Source organism: Amblyomma maculatum, chromosome 5 (genome assembly GCF_055883805.1).
Source record: "Amblyomma maculatum isolate TAMU_Amacu chromosome 5, ASM5588380v1, whole genome shotgun sequence".
Classification (NCBI taxonomy): Eukaryota; Metazoa; Arthropoda; class Arachnida; order Ixodida; family Ixodidae; genus Amblyomma; species Amblyomma maculatum.
The window spans coordinates 126,981,062-126,998,210 of NC_139348.1; the positions used below are offsets into that span (position 1 = coordinate 126,981,062).

General features: G+C 44.2%; 1 protein-coding gene across 1 annotated transcript in view; it reads left to right on the forward strand.

Annotated features, from left to right (window-relative positions):
* Window positions 1-17,149, forward strand: part of LOC146189485 (E3 ubiquitin-protein ligase ZNF598) — a 35,976-nt gene that overhangs the window by 13,644 nt on the left and 5,183 nt on the right. Inside the window, exons 3-5 of the mRNA XM_084604290.1 lie at window positions 754-965; window positions 7,093-7,316; window positions 16,728-16,821. Coding sequence (XP_084460416.1) covers window positions 754-965; window positions 7,093-7,316; window positions 16,728-16,821 — 530 coding nt within the window. The remainder of the gene's footprint in view (window positions 1-753; window positions 966-7,092; window positions 7,317-16,727; window positions 16,822-17,149) is intronic.

Genomic DNA, 17,149 nt, shown 5'->3' on the forward strand with positions numbered 1-17,149 from the left:
ATGAGAGACGCCATTTTTGGTAATGAAAGGCTAGTGATTGTCACTGCATTTTTTCCCTTTGGGCTGAAGCTGTAGCATTGCTTTACGATGTGCTTGTTCTGTAGATTCTACTGCTGGTATTGCACTTGGTGCAAATAAGGATGTATTCATCCCCAGAAATGAGCACTGCAGCCTGCTGGGGAATAACTTAGCTTTTCCAAAACTTCAGTCTGGGAAGCATCATCACTTGTCAAGAACAAACTTGAAAAGTTACCGCAGACAGTTCCTGAAGCGAGATAAGTTTTGTTTGGCAAAGTCACTGTCAAAGTAGGCAGGTACAGCCCCTGGACACATCACCTTTGCCCCTGCCCCTCCAAAGTTTTGGCATTGGCAGGTTTGGAAACATTTCGTCACCAGTTTCAGTGCTGAAATTGGGGCTTTGTACGTTCAATCATATGCTTGGAACGGTCCAGCTCAGTACCCTACAGCAGATGTATGGCAGGGTTGCTATCTCCTGCACAGGGCTTTAGTAGAGCATTGTGCTTTTTTTCAGCCAGTAGCGAGAGTCCCGTGAAAAATGAGCCTTTGTTATAACCGTTTTGTTAAGTGCCAGTCTGGCTCTCGCACACGTATGTGCATGTGTGACCTGGCTTTGTGTCGCACATTTATCGCTTAGCATTTTTACACGTTTCAATCAAAGCCTGGGTATTCTAAGCAGTCTTGGATGTGACAGCTGTGGTAGTCCAGCTAACGAATTTCGTCGTGCGCGCATAGATCTTCCCTACTGAGCGGACCGCGTACACGCGGCGTGACATGGTGCGCCACCAGAGCCAGGGAGACGTGGAGGACACATCGCACAAGGGCCACCCATTGTGCAAGTTCTGTGATATACGCTACTTTGATAATGACGAGCTGTACCGCCACCTTCGCCGGGACCATTACTACTGCCACTTCTGCGGGGATGACTACCGCCTCCAGTATTACCGGTGAGTACCACCCAGGATTTCTCTTCCTCCTCCTTCTCTCTGTGGTTCCCCCCGCACTTGGTGGTATCATGGGCAGTTGTTACAGCAGTGCTCGCTGCGCTTGTTTTGGCAGTGATTGGATACTTCACTCCCCCTATTTCACCGATATTTCACCCCTTAACAAGAAAACAAACAAAATGAAGAAAAAAACCAACAAATATATTGTGATTGGCTAAACTTCCTTTTTCGAAGAGCACAGTGAACTGTCGCTTTTTCCGCCTGCATTAATTTGGAAGTCCTGATAATTTGGATTGGCCCCGGCAAAAGGCATGTTTGTGTCTGCCTTCTAATGCTCATTTTTCTTGGCTCATAAGTGACGTTCGCAGGAACATGTCAAACGAGACAGATCCACAGCCAATCCAACAGTAGCCACATAACAAGCCAACATTGGCTAAATTGGTTAAGGTATCTAAATATTGAGCAATCAATAGCCAAAAGCCGTACATTAAAAATAAATAAAAGACATAAAAAGCAAAAAAATAAAAATAGCAAAAATAAATACAGTAGAACCCCGCTATAGTAAACTCAGATATAGTAAAATGAAACTTAAGTCTCAGTTCATCTTCCATCAATGATTGTACATTTTCCCCCCTTTATAGTAAAGACATTTTTTGTAAAAATCTGGCCATTTGTAAAATGTCTGGCCATGGCGACGACGTCACACGAAATGACATCGCCGCACACGCAGTACTTAAAATCGTGAGGCAATTGTTTTTCAAAAACAAAATATTGAGTGTCTTTTTTTTTTTTTTAAGTGCCCTTACCACAATGCTTAGTACCACTCAGGAGAAGTCAACTTTACTTAGGCCTTAGAGCTATGAGGGAAAGCAAGCAGTGCGTAGGAGAAAAAAAAATAATGCTGTCTACAAACATGGAAAGAAGGCGGCAGCACTCTGTTTGTCCCTAGTCTTCCTTCTTCTTTTCTTTGGCCGCATGCCTTCGCGCTGAGAACTATGTCCATAAATCTAGAGTACCAACTAGCCCAACAACTAACTCTACTGAAGGCCATTCAGAAAGTAAGAGGAAGTAAAAGTGCAACGAGAAATAGGGTGAGGAAGAAACGGCTAAACATTCACATCATTGTGCAGCACGAAGCAGCGTTGGAAAGCAGTGGAGGTATGGCATGTGCAGTTATGCAGCGCTTGACCGCCCTGTGTGCATTTCTCATCTCTTGCCTCTTAAATGACAGAAACAGCGGAACATGATGCCATGTTCAAGCAAAGCTTTGGTTTTCACGTGAAATTAAATTCTGTTATTCATAGACGCGGTGCCCTCATGCTTAAGAGGTACTTCCACAAAATGTAAACGAAAACCTTATAACTGAAAAAAATTGCACAAACAGACTATAAGAGAGAGACGCAAGGTATGCTAGAGAGTTTTTTTTTTTTACTTACAGGACATAATCAGTAAGTAGGTAATTAATTAGCAGACAGCATCTTCAGGAACATGTCATCCCAACCACTGATATAGTAAAGATTTTTGCCGGTTCCGGTGACTTTACTATAAAGGGGTTCTACTGTAGTAAAGGCTTTTGCCTTACTGCACCTAGATGGCCTTAAGTGCCTCCTAGAATTTTTTCAAGTGCAGCTGAGCTCACGCAGGTTAATTTGGACAGACTCCCAGTGGAGGGCTATGACATGGTGTGACCAGAGCAGTTAGCAGTCATCGAAGTAGCCCTGTTCAAGTTTGAACTGCATGCCGGAATGTTTTTTGCAGACCTGATGTCCATGCAACAGCTGGTGTGATGCCAGTCAAAGTGCACTGTTGCTGAGTAATGATACAGCTGCACTTTTTCGGTATCAGTTTGCTGAGCTTTGTGCTCTCCACAGTGTATAGTGGCTGCCAGGCTTGCATCAGCCAGCCTAGCGAGCATAGTGCGATCTGTGACTGTGATCGGCTTCCACGCGCTGCCCATGCGCACGCGCTCGTGTGATTCGATATGGTGGGTGCGGCCACCAGTGCGCTCACACTGGCTGATGCAGACGCGGCAGGTGTGCGAGCCACCGGGAAAGATGCAACTCACTCAAAGCGGCCACCACATGTGCAGTGGTGCCCCACAGAAGTAGATCATGCTTAAGCGGTAACCTTTATAACCCTCCAGTTAGAATATCTTGGCCAGTCCTGCTTTCGTCATACTCATGCCACTTCACGATGTGCTGTGACGCAGTCGGTCATGCTGCAAACGAATGCATGCGCCGAGCGAAGCAATAACATTCAGTTTCCATGGTTAACAACAATAGCCAAGATCACGAGATGGAACTCGTGGGAAAAAGCGAGCGGAACGAGAGCCCCAATGAATCACGAATGCGCAAGTGGCGGCGTTGGAGCGAGCCGCGGCAGACGGTGCTAACATTCTATTTTCAATCCGATCACGCTCTTTGTAGGCTACCACTATGAAAAGGTCGTTCGTTTACTTATAAACTGCACTTAGTAAGGCCCATTTTGGGAGAATGGATGTCATGCCGGCATCAGGAGCGTTTTATAGAAGTAATCTTATGCCGTCTCCGCATTGGACACACGCACTTGACACACATTTTTTTGATGAAAAAAGAAGAGAAACCCCGATGCGAAAAATGCGGAGAGGAACTATTGACCACATTTTATTCTTATGCGCAGGTCTTGAAAGGATAAGGAAAAAATGTTTTGCCAAATTTTACAAAGAATACGTTTCTTTTCACCCTAAACTGATTTTAGAAGGTGATGGACTTGGATTTATCTTGTGTTTTCAGTTTCATAAGGGAAGCAAATGTTTTACACAAACTGTAGAAAAAAATGAAACATACTTCACTTAGAGAAACTGAAACCTTGTGCTTGGCACATCATGGTGTTGGCAGCTGTGGCGCCATTGAATCTAACACAACCGAAGTTTTTAAAAGGAGGTTTTTTAAACAAATGAGTTTTAACATACTCATTTTCCCATTTTTCGCAAAACAAAATTTTCACCTTGCTCGTGGCGCATGATAGCCTTAGTTGCTTATGCGCCAAAAAACCCAACACAACACAAACACAACACGCTTATTGCTACTGTCTCAGATGGCGACGATGAACAAAGAACCGAGCTAGTCCGTCCGAATGATTGCTTCGCCTAGCTTTCACAACCGCGCAAAACTGCTTGCTCGCAAAAACGATGCCCGCTCGCGCCTAAGTAATGCCGAAAAAATGAGCTTTCAGCCAAAAAACGATCACTGCAGTATTGCTCACATAAAATTTCGTTAAAACAATCTAACTTCTGGACACCATAGAGTCCGAAATATTGGTCGTGAAAATGTACACACTCCTATGGACTGCGTGACGGTTCCTGAATAAGGTCCAAATTATTAGAGACCGAAAAATCGGTCGGCCACTGTATTTAATCGTCAAACGCGCTCCTGTTGACGTCATATCTGCTGCAAAAACCACCACTGTGCACCAGTACCAACAGTGCCATGATTTTGCTTCTTGAGCAAATTAAAACACCATATACCGAAATATGTGCATTATGACCGGTGATAATAGCATCGCTGTAACTCAACAATTGCAACAAACAAGGAAAACAATGCGCTCAAATTATGTTGCAGGACCCCTTTAAGGCGAAAGCCTTTTTTTGGCCACATAAGTAGCCACGTAACAAGCCAACACTGGCTAAATTGGCTAAGGTATCTAAACATTGGGCTATCAGCAGCCGAAAGCCTGAAGTCAATCCAGAAGGGTCACCTGTAAATCAATTCAGAAATCTAGAATCCAATCCAGTAGCCACATAACAAGCCAGTATTGGCTAAAGCATCTGAGTGAGATAAAAAATGAAGAAAAAATTAAAGAAGAGAAAATAAACATAAATAAGGAAAAGATAAAGAGGAAAGGCTTTTGCCATTAAGCTCCCAAGTGAAGCTAAGTGCAATCTGTAATTTTTAGCCTTGTGACAGGGCGACAATTCGGTAGGGTAGGAACTTTATTATGGTCCTATATGGGAAGGAATTTTGAGGGAATTGGGAGTTTTCCCGTATGACAGAGGCATAAGCTGCCTTTTAGCTGTGGTCATGAAGTGGCCACGTCATACATTGTGTTCTTCTGCGCTGGTTGGCACTCTGTTTCCGTGCACTTACCTTTCGTTCAAAAACATTTTCTGCGGAATAAGTGGCAGCCAGTATTGCTTGCAGTCTTGTGTACTTTCGATTTCCTAATGTGAGACTCCATGCAGCTATACTCGAGTCATTCTGACGGGAATAACAGCTTTGATAAGTGGGACACAGGAAGTAGACATGGCCAGCGAAAAGAAGACAAAAGGCAGGCTTTGTTCCTTAGCTGAGCGCTGCTATTCCCATCACAGCTTACCGACCGGCTCAACTCTCCTTTTTCAGAGCCGTTCTGAAGCTTGCTCTCACGCCACGTGAATCTCATAGACCATGCTAAAACTAGTTTTAAACTAGTTTGAATAGTTTGATTGTATTTGTGGCAGTATTGCTTTTATGTGCCTCAATTAAAAAACAAAGATATTTGCAAACGCTGAGTGAGAGCATCAGTTGCTCAGAAGGAAAGAAAAAAGTTATTGGAAGAAAGGTTATTGGAAAAAAAGTTGGAAAGCTGGAAGAGAAGCAGTGATGGCATCTCTAGTCACGGCCTAAAGCTAGGCTTTTTTCGAGACAAAATTGCCTTTCTCGAGCAGGAAGAGAAGATGTGTTGTCATGGTAAAACTTGCAGCTTCATTGAATAGTTTCTTCCCTTAAATGAGTCACATATAAGGGACAATGTTTTTTTCGCCTTTTCAGTGATTTGGGAATTGCGGCTGAAACAGTCAGGGAAAACTTGAAAAAAATGAATGAACTTTTGAATAGAGTAGCTTGCTAGACATTCAGATTTCAACAAACTGCCATGATACTTCTTGGATTTTGGCAGTCCTATGGGCAGGTGAGCATTCAATAATTTCGACCTTTAGATCATTTATATATTCTTGCAATTTGCTTTTAAATTGAAATTAACAAATTTTTACTGTGATTTCTAGTAAGTGAGCTTTTCTGACCATAATGCTGAGCCACAGAATTAATTTGCTACCGTAAAGACTGCACAAAGTTTATAATGACTAAATTAAGAGCTAAATGGCAGGCTTCATGGGATAATGAAACAAATAACAAGCTACACTTAGTAAAGCCTATAGTTCAAGAATGGAAGTCATCGAGTCATAAAGAGCGCTTTTTTGAAGTGTTCTTGTGTCGCCTTTGCATTGGACATACACATCTCACACACAACTTAATACTCCTCAGACAAGAAAAACCTACATGTGAGACATGCAATGAACAACTGACAGTTAACTACATTTTAATGTCATGCATGAAATATGAGAAAATCAGGAGGAAACATTTTATATGTTTCTATAATAAACACATTCCATTTCATCCAAGTCTTTTGCTAGGAGAGAATGCTATTGTCAAATTTATTCTATTTTTGATTTTTTAAAAGAAGTAAAGCTAATAAACAAACTCTGAGTTATTTTTAAGAGGAACTGCTTTACCCTGAGTTTGGCACATGATGGCCTTAGTTGCCTATGTGCCATAAAACCCAAAACAAACTCTGAGTTATTTTTAAGAAGAACTGCTTTACCCTGAGTTTGGCGCATGATGGCCTTAGTTGCCTATGTGCCATAAAACCCAAAACAACACAACACACTCATCTGCTACCTAGATTTTCCTTTTGAATGCAGGCTAGAGAGCCGTAACTCAGGCAAAACTTTCTGCTTTCCATATATGCACAATCTTCCCTCTGTTCAGATTCCTTTTTTTTTTTTTTTTTTTTCCCCATTATTGTGTCTACCGTAGTTTGCGCAGTGTGCTGAAAAATTTTTTTTTTTTCGGGGTAGTGTTGAAATGCTGCAGATTTTCATGTTTTTTTCTCTCTCCAGCCTCATAAATACCCTTTGTATGGGCCAGCAGTACATACAAAGAGAAGCAAGCAGTGCATGGAAGCGCTCTATTTTCTGTGCTTAGGACAAAGAACTGGCATGTTAGCTGTGCCCCTCCCCCCCCCCTCTTCCTTCTAACCGGCATGCCTCAGGCACAGATCACGTGACCCTGTCTTGCACATTTTCATTGCCTCCTGTCCTATCCACCTGGTGCAGCAACTACGAATACCTGCGGAACCACTTCCGGCAGGAGCACTTTCTGTGTGAGGAGGGCGACTGCCGGAACGACACTTTCACGGCGGCCTTCCGCACCGAGATCGACCTCAAAGCTCACCGTGCCCAACAGCACAACCGGTCACTCACCAAGGCCCAGGCCAAGCAGGCTCGCACCCTCGACCTGGAGTTTGCGGTCGCCCCGAGGGCCTCGTCCAACCCCCACGGTGGGTCTCCCTCTCGAATCACAAAGGGACTCTGAACAGTTATTCCAGTCGGTTGCAAACAGAGGATGGGTGTGAGTTGCCAATCGTCGCCGTTTTTGTACTGGCTACACACACCGTGGGACAAAGGCTTCTCCCGTATTCCTCCAACTAATCCGGTCTTCTGCCAGCCACAGCCATCCGATCCCTGTTAGCTCCCTAACCTCATCTGCCCACCTGACTCTCTCTAGTACCGCTTCCTACACTTGCCCTCTGTTGGGGCGCCAGTGGTTAGGGCACTCGGCTTCTGTACCCAGGGATGCACGATTGAATCTCGGCTGCGGCGGCCGCTTTTCGATGGAGTCGAAAAGCAGGATATCCATGTGCTGTGTGGTGTCGGTGCAAAGAACCCCAGGCGGATGAAATTTTTGGAGCTTTCCAGTACGATGTCTCTCTTAACGCGAGTCACTTTGGGAAGTTAAAATTCCATAAATCATAAACCAAACCATAAATCATTTTGTTAGTTATCTTGCCTTTCCCTTCCCTGCCATGACCAAGCTTATTTCCTCTCCTTAATTCCAGTTTGGATATGCCGATGCCACAGTAGCTGAAATAAGATGGCTGGAAGAAATGCATGTGGTGCAAAAAACATTGGGTGAAGGGCAGATAAACTAACTTATAAGTGGAGTGGATAGCAAGGGTAGAGAGATGCAGCGATGCAGAGATGCATGTTCCCACTCTCAATCTACTCGCCATTATTGCCCCAGGAAAGAGATTCTCTACCTCATGTCATCGGCATGCTCCAACGTCCTTGCTATTGCACGAGAACTATCGGTGCCGGAATCATGCGATCAAATGCATCACTGTGATGGGTGCACATTGTTCGCCCCGTGTTTGTCTTCTTTTTTTTTTTCCGTTATTATTTTGCTGCTTTGGGGCATGAATTAGTGTAGTGCCACGTTCCAAAAGCAAAAGCAGTGGAGACTGCTGCATTTATCACATAGATGTGCTGTTGGTACTGGAGCACGGCGCATTACATCAGCTGCAGTCGCTTGTTACGATCATAGGTGTTTCTGTCATATCTGTTCGTGTTCTGTCATCATGGGGGTTTTGCGTGGTTCTGCCGAATGTCCATTCATTCAGAACTAGCTAAGAGGTAGCCAGTGTGGCAAGTTCTATATATCAAGGTCAACCACCGGAGCACGTTTGTTGCTTGGAGTTACTTGAAGGAATTGAGAAACTTCATAATGTAGAAGATATTGCTACGTGAAGGTTCGTCACGTACAGGCTTAACTGTACACCATTTACTGTAAGGCAAAAAAAAAAAAAAAAGAAAAGTCCTTGTTCATTACGTAAAATATTATGGTGGGTTTTTCTCGAAATCCGTTAAAGGGACACTAAAGACACCCAAAGATGCTATGAAAATCTAATAAACTACATTTGGTGACACTGTCGCCTCATATCCGGCAGCAAAAAATTGAATAATTGCTGAGATATTGCGATAAGAAGTTGAGGTTTTTTTCTTGTTTCCGCCGGTCGAATTCAAACTGTTCCCTCAGACTACATAGTCGGAGTAGAGTGACTCACACTATGACGTAAACGGAGACTCCGTGATTGCTAGCGAGCCGGCGCGGCCCGCGGCGTCAACCGGTTAGCATTTTTCAGGGGCCAGCATGGCAACAGCGTACTTGCAATGACGGCCACAGCCGAAATAAATAAAACTATGAAAAGAGTAATTTACTGAACGATGGGCTCATAAAGGAAGAGAAAAAAAACAACAAACAGAGCACTTGTAATGCACAATACGTGTTTCTCACGCTTTTGCTCTTCTTCTTGCACTGCGTATAAACAAACCGAGCCCTCGGTCATCGCAACGCTTCCCGAAATGTTTACATACAAATAAGATTTAGTTACCAGCAAAATAGTGTCCTCGCTGCTGCGCTTGCCAGTTTTGAAGCTTCATCGCACGTTTTTCCTTCAAGATTTGTGCTACAGCTCCGTGTTCAGCGAAAATTACGTCCACAGTAGCAGAGCACTACCGAAGAGCCGGCGCCACTAAATTTGCCAGTGCTGTGGAATTCCGCATGTTAAAATGAATCCAGTGCACAATATAGTGCACATAGGTATCCAGAACATTAGTTGCAGGTCGTGAGAGCAGGCAGCATGCTCCGATGGTCAAGAAGTAATTTTTAGACCGGCAACAGAAACACATCTTATTGTAAACGCGGCCATGACATAAAGTGCAGAAATTTTTCTGGGGTTCCAGTGGCGTGGCATAGCCGAGCGGTTAGCGCCGAACATTACGCAGCAAGCAGTGGCGAGTTCGAATCCTACCTCCACTGGTGTTTTTTTTTTTTTTTTCTTTCTACAAATCAATTTTTTTTTTTTTTACCTTTTGTAATGTATTTGTGGTGCTTCACTATTTTTAGTTTTTACTTTTTACCTAGGGCCCTTTTTTTCGCCAGGCGACCAGAGAAATATATCAACGCTCTCCTTGGTATGTGCGGCAAGTATGCCTCTTTTGTTTATGGTGCCTGCAAATAGCACGTTGAAGGTCTTGTTGCCGCAGTATGTTGGTCAGATGTGCCATGATTTAGGGAACAATAGAATAATGCGTTTTTCCTTCGGTACTTAGCATATGTATGCTTTTCGTGGCGTACGTAGCTGCATTCGAGCAGTCCGGTCAGGGTTAACGGGAGCTCGCAGTCGAAGCGGCGATGGCGGCTATATGTTGGCGCAGAAGTGTGAATGAAGGAGCGTGTCGGCGGCAGCGGATTTCGCTCGCTCGCGCCTCCGAATGCTCAAATAGGAATGAGCCAGGCGCATCTGCTGCTCCAAGCTCATAATTCAGGCGCTGCAGGTCCGAACAAACTATCCGAGTGTGCACGAAATGCCTGAGCCGAAACATAACCGAAACTGAAGTGGGCGCCTGGGGTGCCCCCAAGTATATTTTTGTATTTGCCTTGCAATGCTTACATTGTATTTTTGCAGTCGTTTACGTATGATAAAAGCATGTTATCATATTCGAGATAAAACCTACGACCGCATTCAAACGGGCAACGTAATTCGCATTTGTCAGCCTCCGGGATCCCTAGCGCGTCACGTGATTTGTAGTTGCGCGTTACGGCTGTGGCGGCGATACCTGTATTTCTGTTCTTCCTTTTTACTGCCTTATAACAGCTCTGTTTTCAGTAAGAGTGGATTTTTTGTAACCAGGAATTGACATTCTATCGATGCAAGCCCACTTCAGTTTTCTCTTTAGTGTCCCTTTAAAAAGTGCTGCGGAAAGAAACTTGTCAAAATTCGTGCCGTGTGCTTTCAGTTTTTAGAAATTTTGTTTGATAAGGAAATCAAGAAGGGTGTAATTATTATCCTGCTTATCTTAGGACTTGAGTTTTAGAATTTCTGCTTCAGAAACAGAGTAATAAGCATTTCTTTTTAAAATTTTTGTTATTATAAGTAGGATCACAATTATGCCTGTACTGCAGTTCTTCTGAGAAAAAAGCAACGGCATGAATTTTGGAAAGTTGCCTGCTGCAACATTTGTAACAGAATCCTTGCATAACTTATTGCATAAGTGAACAAAAGGTGTTTTTACCTTAAACAAAACAACATATCTGGAGGCAGTGCACCAAGACGTATTCCTTGTGACCTAGTTCATAAAAATGGTCAAGAACCTCTTCTCCTCTCATCATTGGGCAGCTGGTGAAAATTACGGCCCTTAACAAGGTCATCGCCACCATCATAGAACCTTAATTTTCACAGAAGGTAGGTGCAACTTAAAGGTTGGTTTACTGTTTAAGCACGAAAGTGGCCTTTAGTAGCTTTTTAAAAAAAGAACTAATAAGTTGGTTATTTGCGAAATAAGTTGGTTATTTGCGAAACCATGATGAGCTCCACCTAGAAAGAAAAAAATCAGCTTTAAGAAATTCTTAAGTTGGCTGTTTGTAGAAGCATGATCAGCTCCACCTGGCCAAAAAAAAAAAAAAAATATCTTAGCTGCAAGTGAATACTCCAGCTCTTGAGTTAGGCATGAACCCAGAAATTGCAAATGGTTCATTGATGTTACGCGTCTTGGAGTAATATGTTTGCCTGTTCTTCCATTGCCATGTTTTCCCTGCAGTGGTTCTAAGCCAGCATTGGCATTTTGTAATAAAAACGGGTATAGAAGCGTGGGACAGCGTTGATGTGCAATGTCTTCGACTATGTGTGAGACTGCTTTGCCGTTCACAGCACTGAGGTGCCCGTGCTAGCCTTTTGCCTTGCAATTCCTGGCAGCATCATGGCCTTCAAGGCCTACATTTGCTCTCTTATGGGTCTTGAAGGCCTTTGTACTGTACTTCTTATACCCCTGCCACACGGCAAATTTAATGTCATTTCCATCGAATGACATTTGTTCAAAATGACATTTGTTTGCTGCCACACGGGGAAATGTAATGCCATTCGATGAAAACGACATTAGGCAACGAATGAGTTTGAGGAACTCATTCGAATGCGACTAACGAGGGCATGTGTTATCTCAACACCAGAGACTCAGCGAGAATATATAGCCAAAATAAACTGCAAAAGTGCCACAGGCATTATAGTACTACTGTGCATCTACAATTTTGTAGCTAGTCAATAACTTATGTGAAACATGCCAAATAGCATCGCGAAAAAAAAAAAATTCAACCCTCGCTACCAGCCAACCAGCCACCGTACTCAGCGCGAGCGGCAATGGCCGCGGCTGCCGCAGTCCATGGGCGCAGGCACAGTGGTTTTCTTTCGCCACCGTCAGAAAACATATCAAAATCTGCTGACCTGAAATAATATGCGGTTGGATAAAGGAACCTCAAAAATAACCTTTACTGAGGATCGGTGATAAGTAACCAGAGCGATTTTCTACTCGCAGCCCCGTAGCAGCCGCAGCGCCGGTGTTAGGCAGCTCATCCGATCTCGTGCTGTACGTAGCTTCAATGCTAATGCGTCGCCAAAATTACACCTTCCGTTTACCGTCAGAAAATTTATGACACCATTGAAATTACAGTAAGCAGCTCCACGAATAGGCAACGGACTATTTCCAACGCGCCGTCCGCTGTGGCTTCGATGCGAAACCGTTTAGGCCTAGCGACGACCAGGGCGTAGCACACGGCCAGAGCGCCGTCGTCCACCGCTCTCGCGGGCAGCACCGTTTCGGTAAGGTCGTGGGATCCGGCTCAGCAAGTGATGCTATTTTGTTGTCTGCTTTCTTGATGAGGCTGGGGCCCGGCATTTTTCGACGGGCATTTATGCCGAGCAAACGATCTTGCGATGACGAGACTCGACGGGGCTGTGGTGCGCTACGCCGTCTGGCGATACTCGAATATTCAATAAAAGCTTCATCGGTCAATACACTAGCCACTGCCTATTTTACGTGTTGCACTTGGAGTGTGCAAAATGTACGTTGTTGAAACAATTCGACCGCTTTTCACACCCAGGCACTGACGCACGCACGTTCCTTACCCTTTCGTAAACAAACGCAACCGGCGCAGTCGCTAACTTCGTAATGGGTAGTCGTAATCAACAAGTTATTAACGAGTCATGCAAGGCATAAATATGATTTTAAAGGCTGCTTTCGTTCACAGCGCTCGTCCTCTCAAAGGCGCACCAACATTTGTGTATCTATCGCAATTGCCATCATTTGCAGATGACATTAGCTTTTGTCGTGTAGCAGCGCGTCGAAAAAATGACATTAAACTGAACGAATGTTATTTGGTGGAAATGACATTAATTTTCCCGTGTGGCATGGGTATTAGCATGGTGGCTGGTACCTGGGATGGGTTTAGAGCAGTGCATGTGGAGCTAGGCTACCTATGTGTTCAGCATCAGTCATGCGCTTGAAGTTTCAGAGTACTCCGTTCAAGGTATGGACCTCGTTCAAGGTGTGGACCTCGAGTCTGGAGGTCTTGACTTTGAATGGAGCTGTGAAATAGAGGGTTTACAAAAGTACGTCTGGCAACCGTGAGCGGCACCCTGATCCCGCGCTGGCCGCCATATTTTGTTCGCTCCATCCGTTCGCTTCGTGTACGTCCGTCAGCGCTCACCGTTCTGTTCGCGCTTTTCACGTTTTAACCTAGTGTGCTGTGCTTGGACCTCTGTTCGGTCCCTAGCGGTCTCTGTTAGAGACGCCTAGAAGCGTATTTTGACAGCCGAGACGTGGCGGGGCCCACCGACTGCGCTGCCGAGCGCAATTACAAATTGCTCTACGAGTCGTGCATGCCCCCCCCCCCCCCCCCCTCCTCCTCCTTCGGCAATCCGCAGCGTCATCCCTATCCAGGTACAGTATCCAGAGTTCTGTAATGTGGATTTCTTTTTGTCTGTGCGCCTTTGCTGTTTACTTAAATGCCTATGAGAGATCATCGCGAGTTTGTTTGCTTGGTTTGCGCAATCACCGTCGCTCATCCCACTGGAAGATACTTGGTTGGTGAAATGAGCGAGGATGCATTTTATTTTATGATAAAAGGATCATGCGTAATTTGACGTCAGTTGGACTGGCGCTTAGCACTTTCCTTCCCATGCCGTCGACGCAGTAGTTGGCATTAGTCTCGGAAATAATCGGGGGCTGCGTAAAAAAAAAAAAGTGCCATGGTAATCTGTGCTTCCAGTGATTGAATATTGAGTGGTGTGCGATAGGCGATGATGAGTTAATAAAATATTTGTAATTAATTGATCAATTGATGAAATAAAGAAACGAGAAAAAGGAAAAATTGGAAGGTAAGGGTTTAAAGGTGTCAGAATGAAAAACCAGTGCTTGGTGATGCTAAGGAAGAAAATTTAGAATGTGCAATTGATTAATTGAAATAATTAAAGAATCTGTTCAAAAGTGTCAAATTGCTCAAAATGGAAAGTCGATTGTTGCTGACGCATGCGTATTGGTGTATAAAAATATAAAACGTCAAATAAAATAGAAATAAATAAAGAAATGATAGAAATATAACATACATGACAACATATAACATACTACACTTGTGTGTAGTATGTTACTTTTGATGAATTCATATTTCACTGCATTGTATTCTTTTCGCCCCTCCTGCTAGGACTCAGTTAGGGCATGCAGTATTTGGTAAATAAAATAAATAAATAAAAAAAACAGCTAAAATATAACACGCGAAGAAAAAAAACATTGTGCGTGTGTGTGTATGAGAGAGAGGCACTATCACGTTATACCTTTAACGGCGGAGCTTAAGTGATCCCCTAAATTTTCTATAACTATATGATATAATATAAATCTGATTTTATGAACACAGCCAGTTGCACGAAGCACAAACACTTCGCAGTAATGCAAGTTGACTTTTCAAATTTCTTTTCGTTTCAGCAGAGTTCTTCCTCCCCCGCGTTCCTCGAAGCTTCCAATGTCAGCGCTTTCATATGAGATTACGGCTTCAAATGTTTACTTTCTGACAGAGGGAATAAACAGAAATCGACATATTTAAAAATTCCAGTGAATTTCAGGTAGCTGTGAATTAGCGATCCATCGGGTGACTCGAAAAAACACAAAAGTGAAGCGCACGCTTCGTTATTTTATCGGCCACGCTGGCAGGTATAAAACCTGAGCTGCGCGCTCTGGACGTAGACCGGTCGAAAGGGGCTGTACGTGAGCATGTTACAACACACTAGTGAGATGTCATCTTTTCCTGCTTTTCTAGACGCCGCGGGTTTGGCAGCCCTTGCTTTTGCAGCGTGAAACATGCACCTCGGGCGCACTAGACAACCGTATTGCTCTCTGCACCGAGCACTACTACTTCATACGACTGTAAAAAGTAGTTTCGGTAATCATGCCCGTGTCTTAAATCAAATGCACAATGGTAAATATAACCTACGTACAAAATGTTTGCAAAAGGTAAAAGACTTGCGCAAAAAGTAGATGAAGAAAGAGACGTGACAACAAGACAGAGCTCTGTGCGCTCTGTCTTGTTGTCACGTCTCTTTCTTCATCTACTTTTTGCGCAAGTCTTTTACCTTTTGTTAATATGAACCAACTCGCCCAGAAGAAAGTACTTACAAAATGTTTCAAAGAACGTATTTGCACAATAGCATTCGTTACACATGCATTGCTCCTTCTCCCGTGTCTTCCATCGTTGCATAAGTTTATCTTTCAAGTTCACAAGGCTCCATAGCACGTAAAACAATTAACCTTGCTGTTTTAGGTGATAGCACATTCTGTGAGCTAGCTCCCAGTCAGAGGGACGTGCAGTAATGCTTTACATGATGCAAGTGACCCTTGTAAAGCCGATTAGGACTGAAAACGAACGGTCGCATACACGCGTATACCTTGATTCCGTGCGCGTCTATGATGGTGCGCTGGCTGCAGAAGGGCACGCAACAACATGCTGGCATCATTCCGAATAGAGCTTGGAGCTAACAGCGACTGCTGTGATGTTAAAAAATGAAACAATCGCTTGTGAGCATTCCAATGCACCTTTCGGTGCATGCACGGGTTCTACGAAGGCGCACGTTGACAGCGTACTCGATGGGAGGCGCGGGCGGACTGAGCAAAACATGGCCGCCGCTCACAGTTTCTGTTTCTTTCACTAGATGGCGCTAACTTTTGTAAAGCCTCTATTGTGTTATGCAAGCGCTGTCTCTGGCATGCGTGGTGCATGGTACTCTCAGACTCTTCAGAGAGGCAGTCACACCTGTGGGTAGCACCCCGTGACCCTTAGTTCACTGCCGGAAATGCATTTTGACTAGTGCAACAAGGTACGATATTACATTCTGATAACACTTTCCATTTCATTTTGTTATAGACCGCTCAGTGAGGCATTAATTGTTGATATTCTGGACCAACCAGTGCCATATTTGGATGCTCCTGGCCGTACACGAAATTTCATAGTTGCTCTGAGCAAGTAGCACTGTGAGGAGGCATGGAAGGTGGTCACCATTTAAATGTGGAGGCCCACGCACGAAAAGGCCTTGAAAGGCCCTCTGAGGTAACCTTTGACCTGTGCAGAGGCTGCTGACTCTGTGTCAGGCTACTCTTTGCTTGAAAGTGAACTAGTGTCGGACTTGTTTCTGCGCTCATGTTCTGTCACAACGGAGACAAATTCGCAAAGGGTAACAAATTGGATACTGAAGGAAGGAAAGCATAGCAGGGACGGCAGAAAGTCAGGTGGGCGGATGAGATTCAGAAGTTCGCAGGTGTTAAGTAGATCCAGCTAGCACAGGACAGGGTTAATTGGAGGAATATGGGAGAGGCCATCCTGCAGTGGATATAGTTAGTCCGGCTGATGGTTACGATGATGGTGTTCAGTCGCAAGTGGTTTGAAGTGATGTTCACTGGATACTGCTGAGCAGTTTGTCTCTTGGAGAGCATCTTGACTGGAAGAGCCATAACATTGGTATAACATTGGAAGTGCCGAAATGTGAGGTGTTGCCACAGGTAAAGACCCCGAGTCTTGTGTACGGCTCCTTGTGCAGCGTCCGGAGTCTACTATGACGAGTCGGGAAGCCATGGAAGGCGTCCCCCACGGCAGCCACGTTCGGGAAGGTCACAACAGCCTGACGCGGGCAGGTATGTTTCGATTTGTCGACACACTGGCATATTTGGAAGCGCCTCGAGCGAATGCTACGACAATGTTACGAGTAAAAGAAAACATTGCAGACAAATGCTATGAGTAAAAGAAAAGATTGCAAACTGGAAGCTCGGTGGTAGTTTTTGATAGTGCACACGTGGTAACTGGAAAACCGAAAATAAAAAAGAAAGGAAATGGTAAAGTGTCAAGCGCTTTTACTTGCCTAATTATGGAGAACCACACTCACATGGCGAACCAATGATAGTCCTTTGCTATTGACGTCACTTGTGCTACCTGATGTGATGAGGGAGATGCGAAAATGGGAAT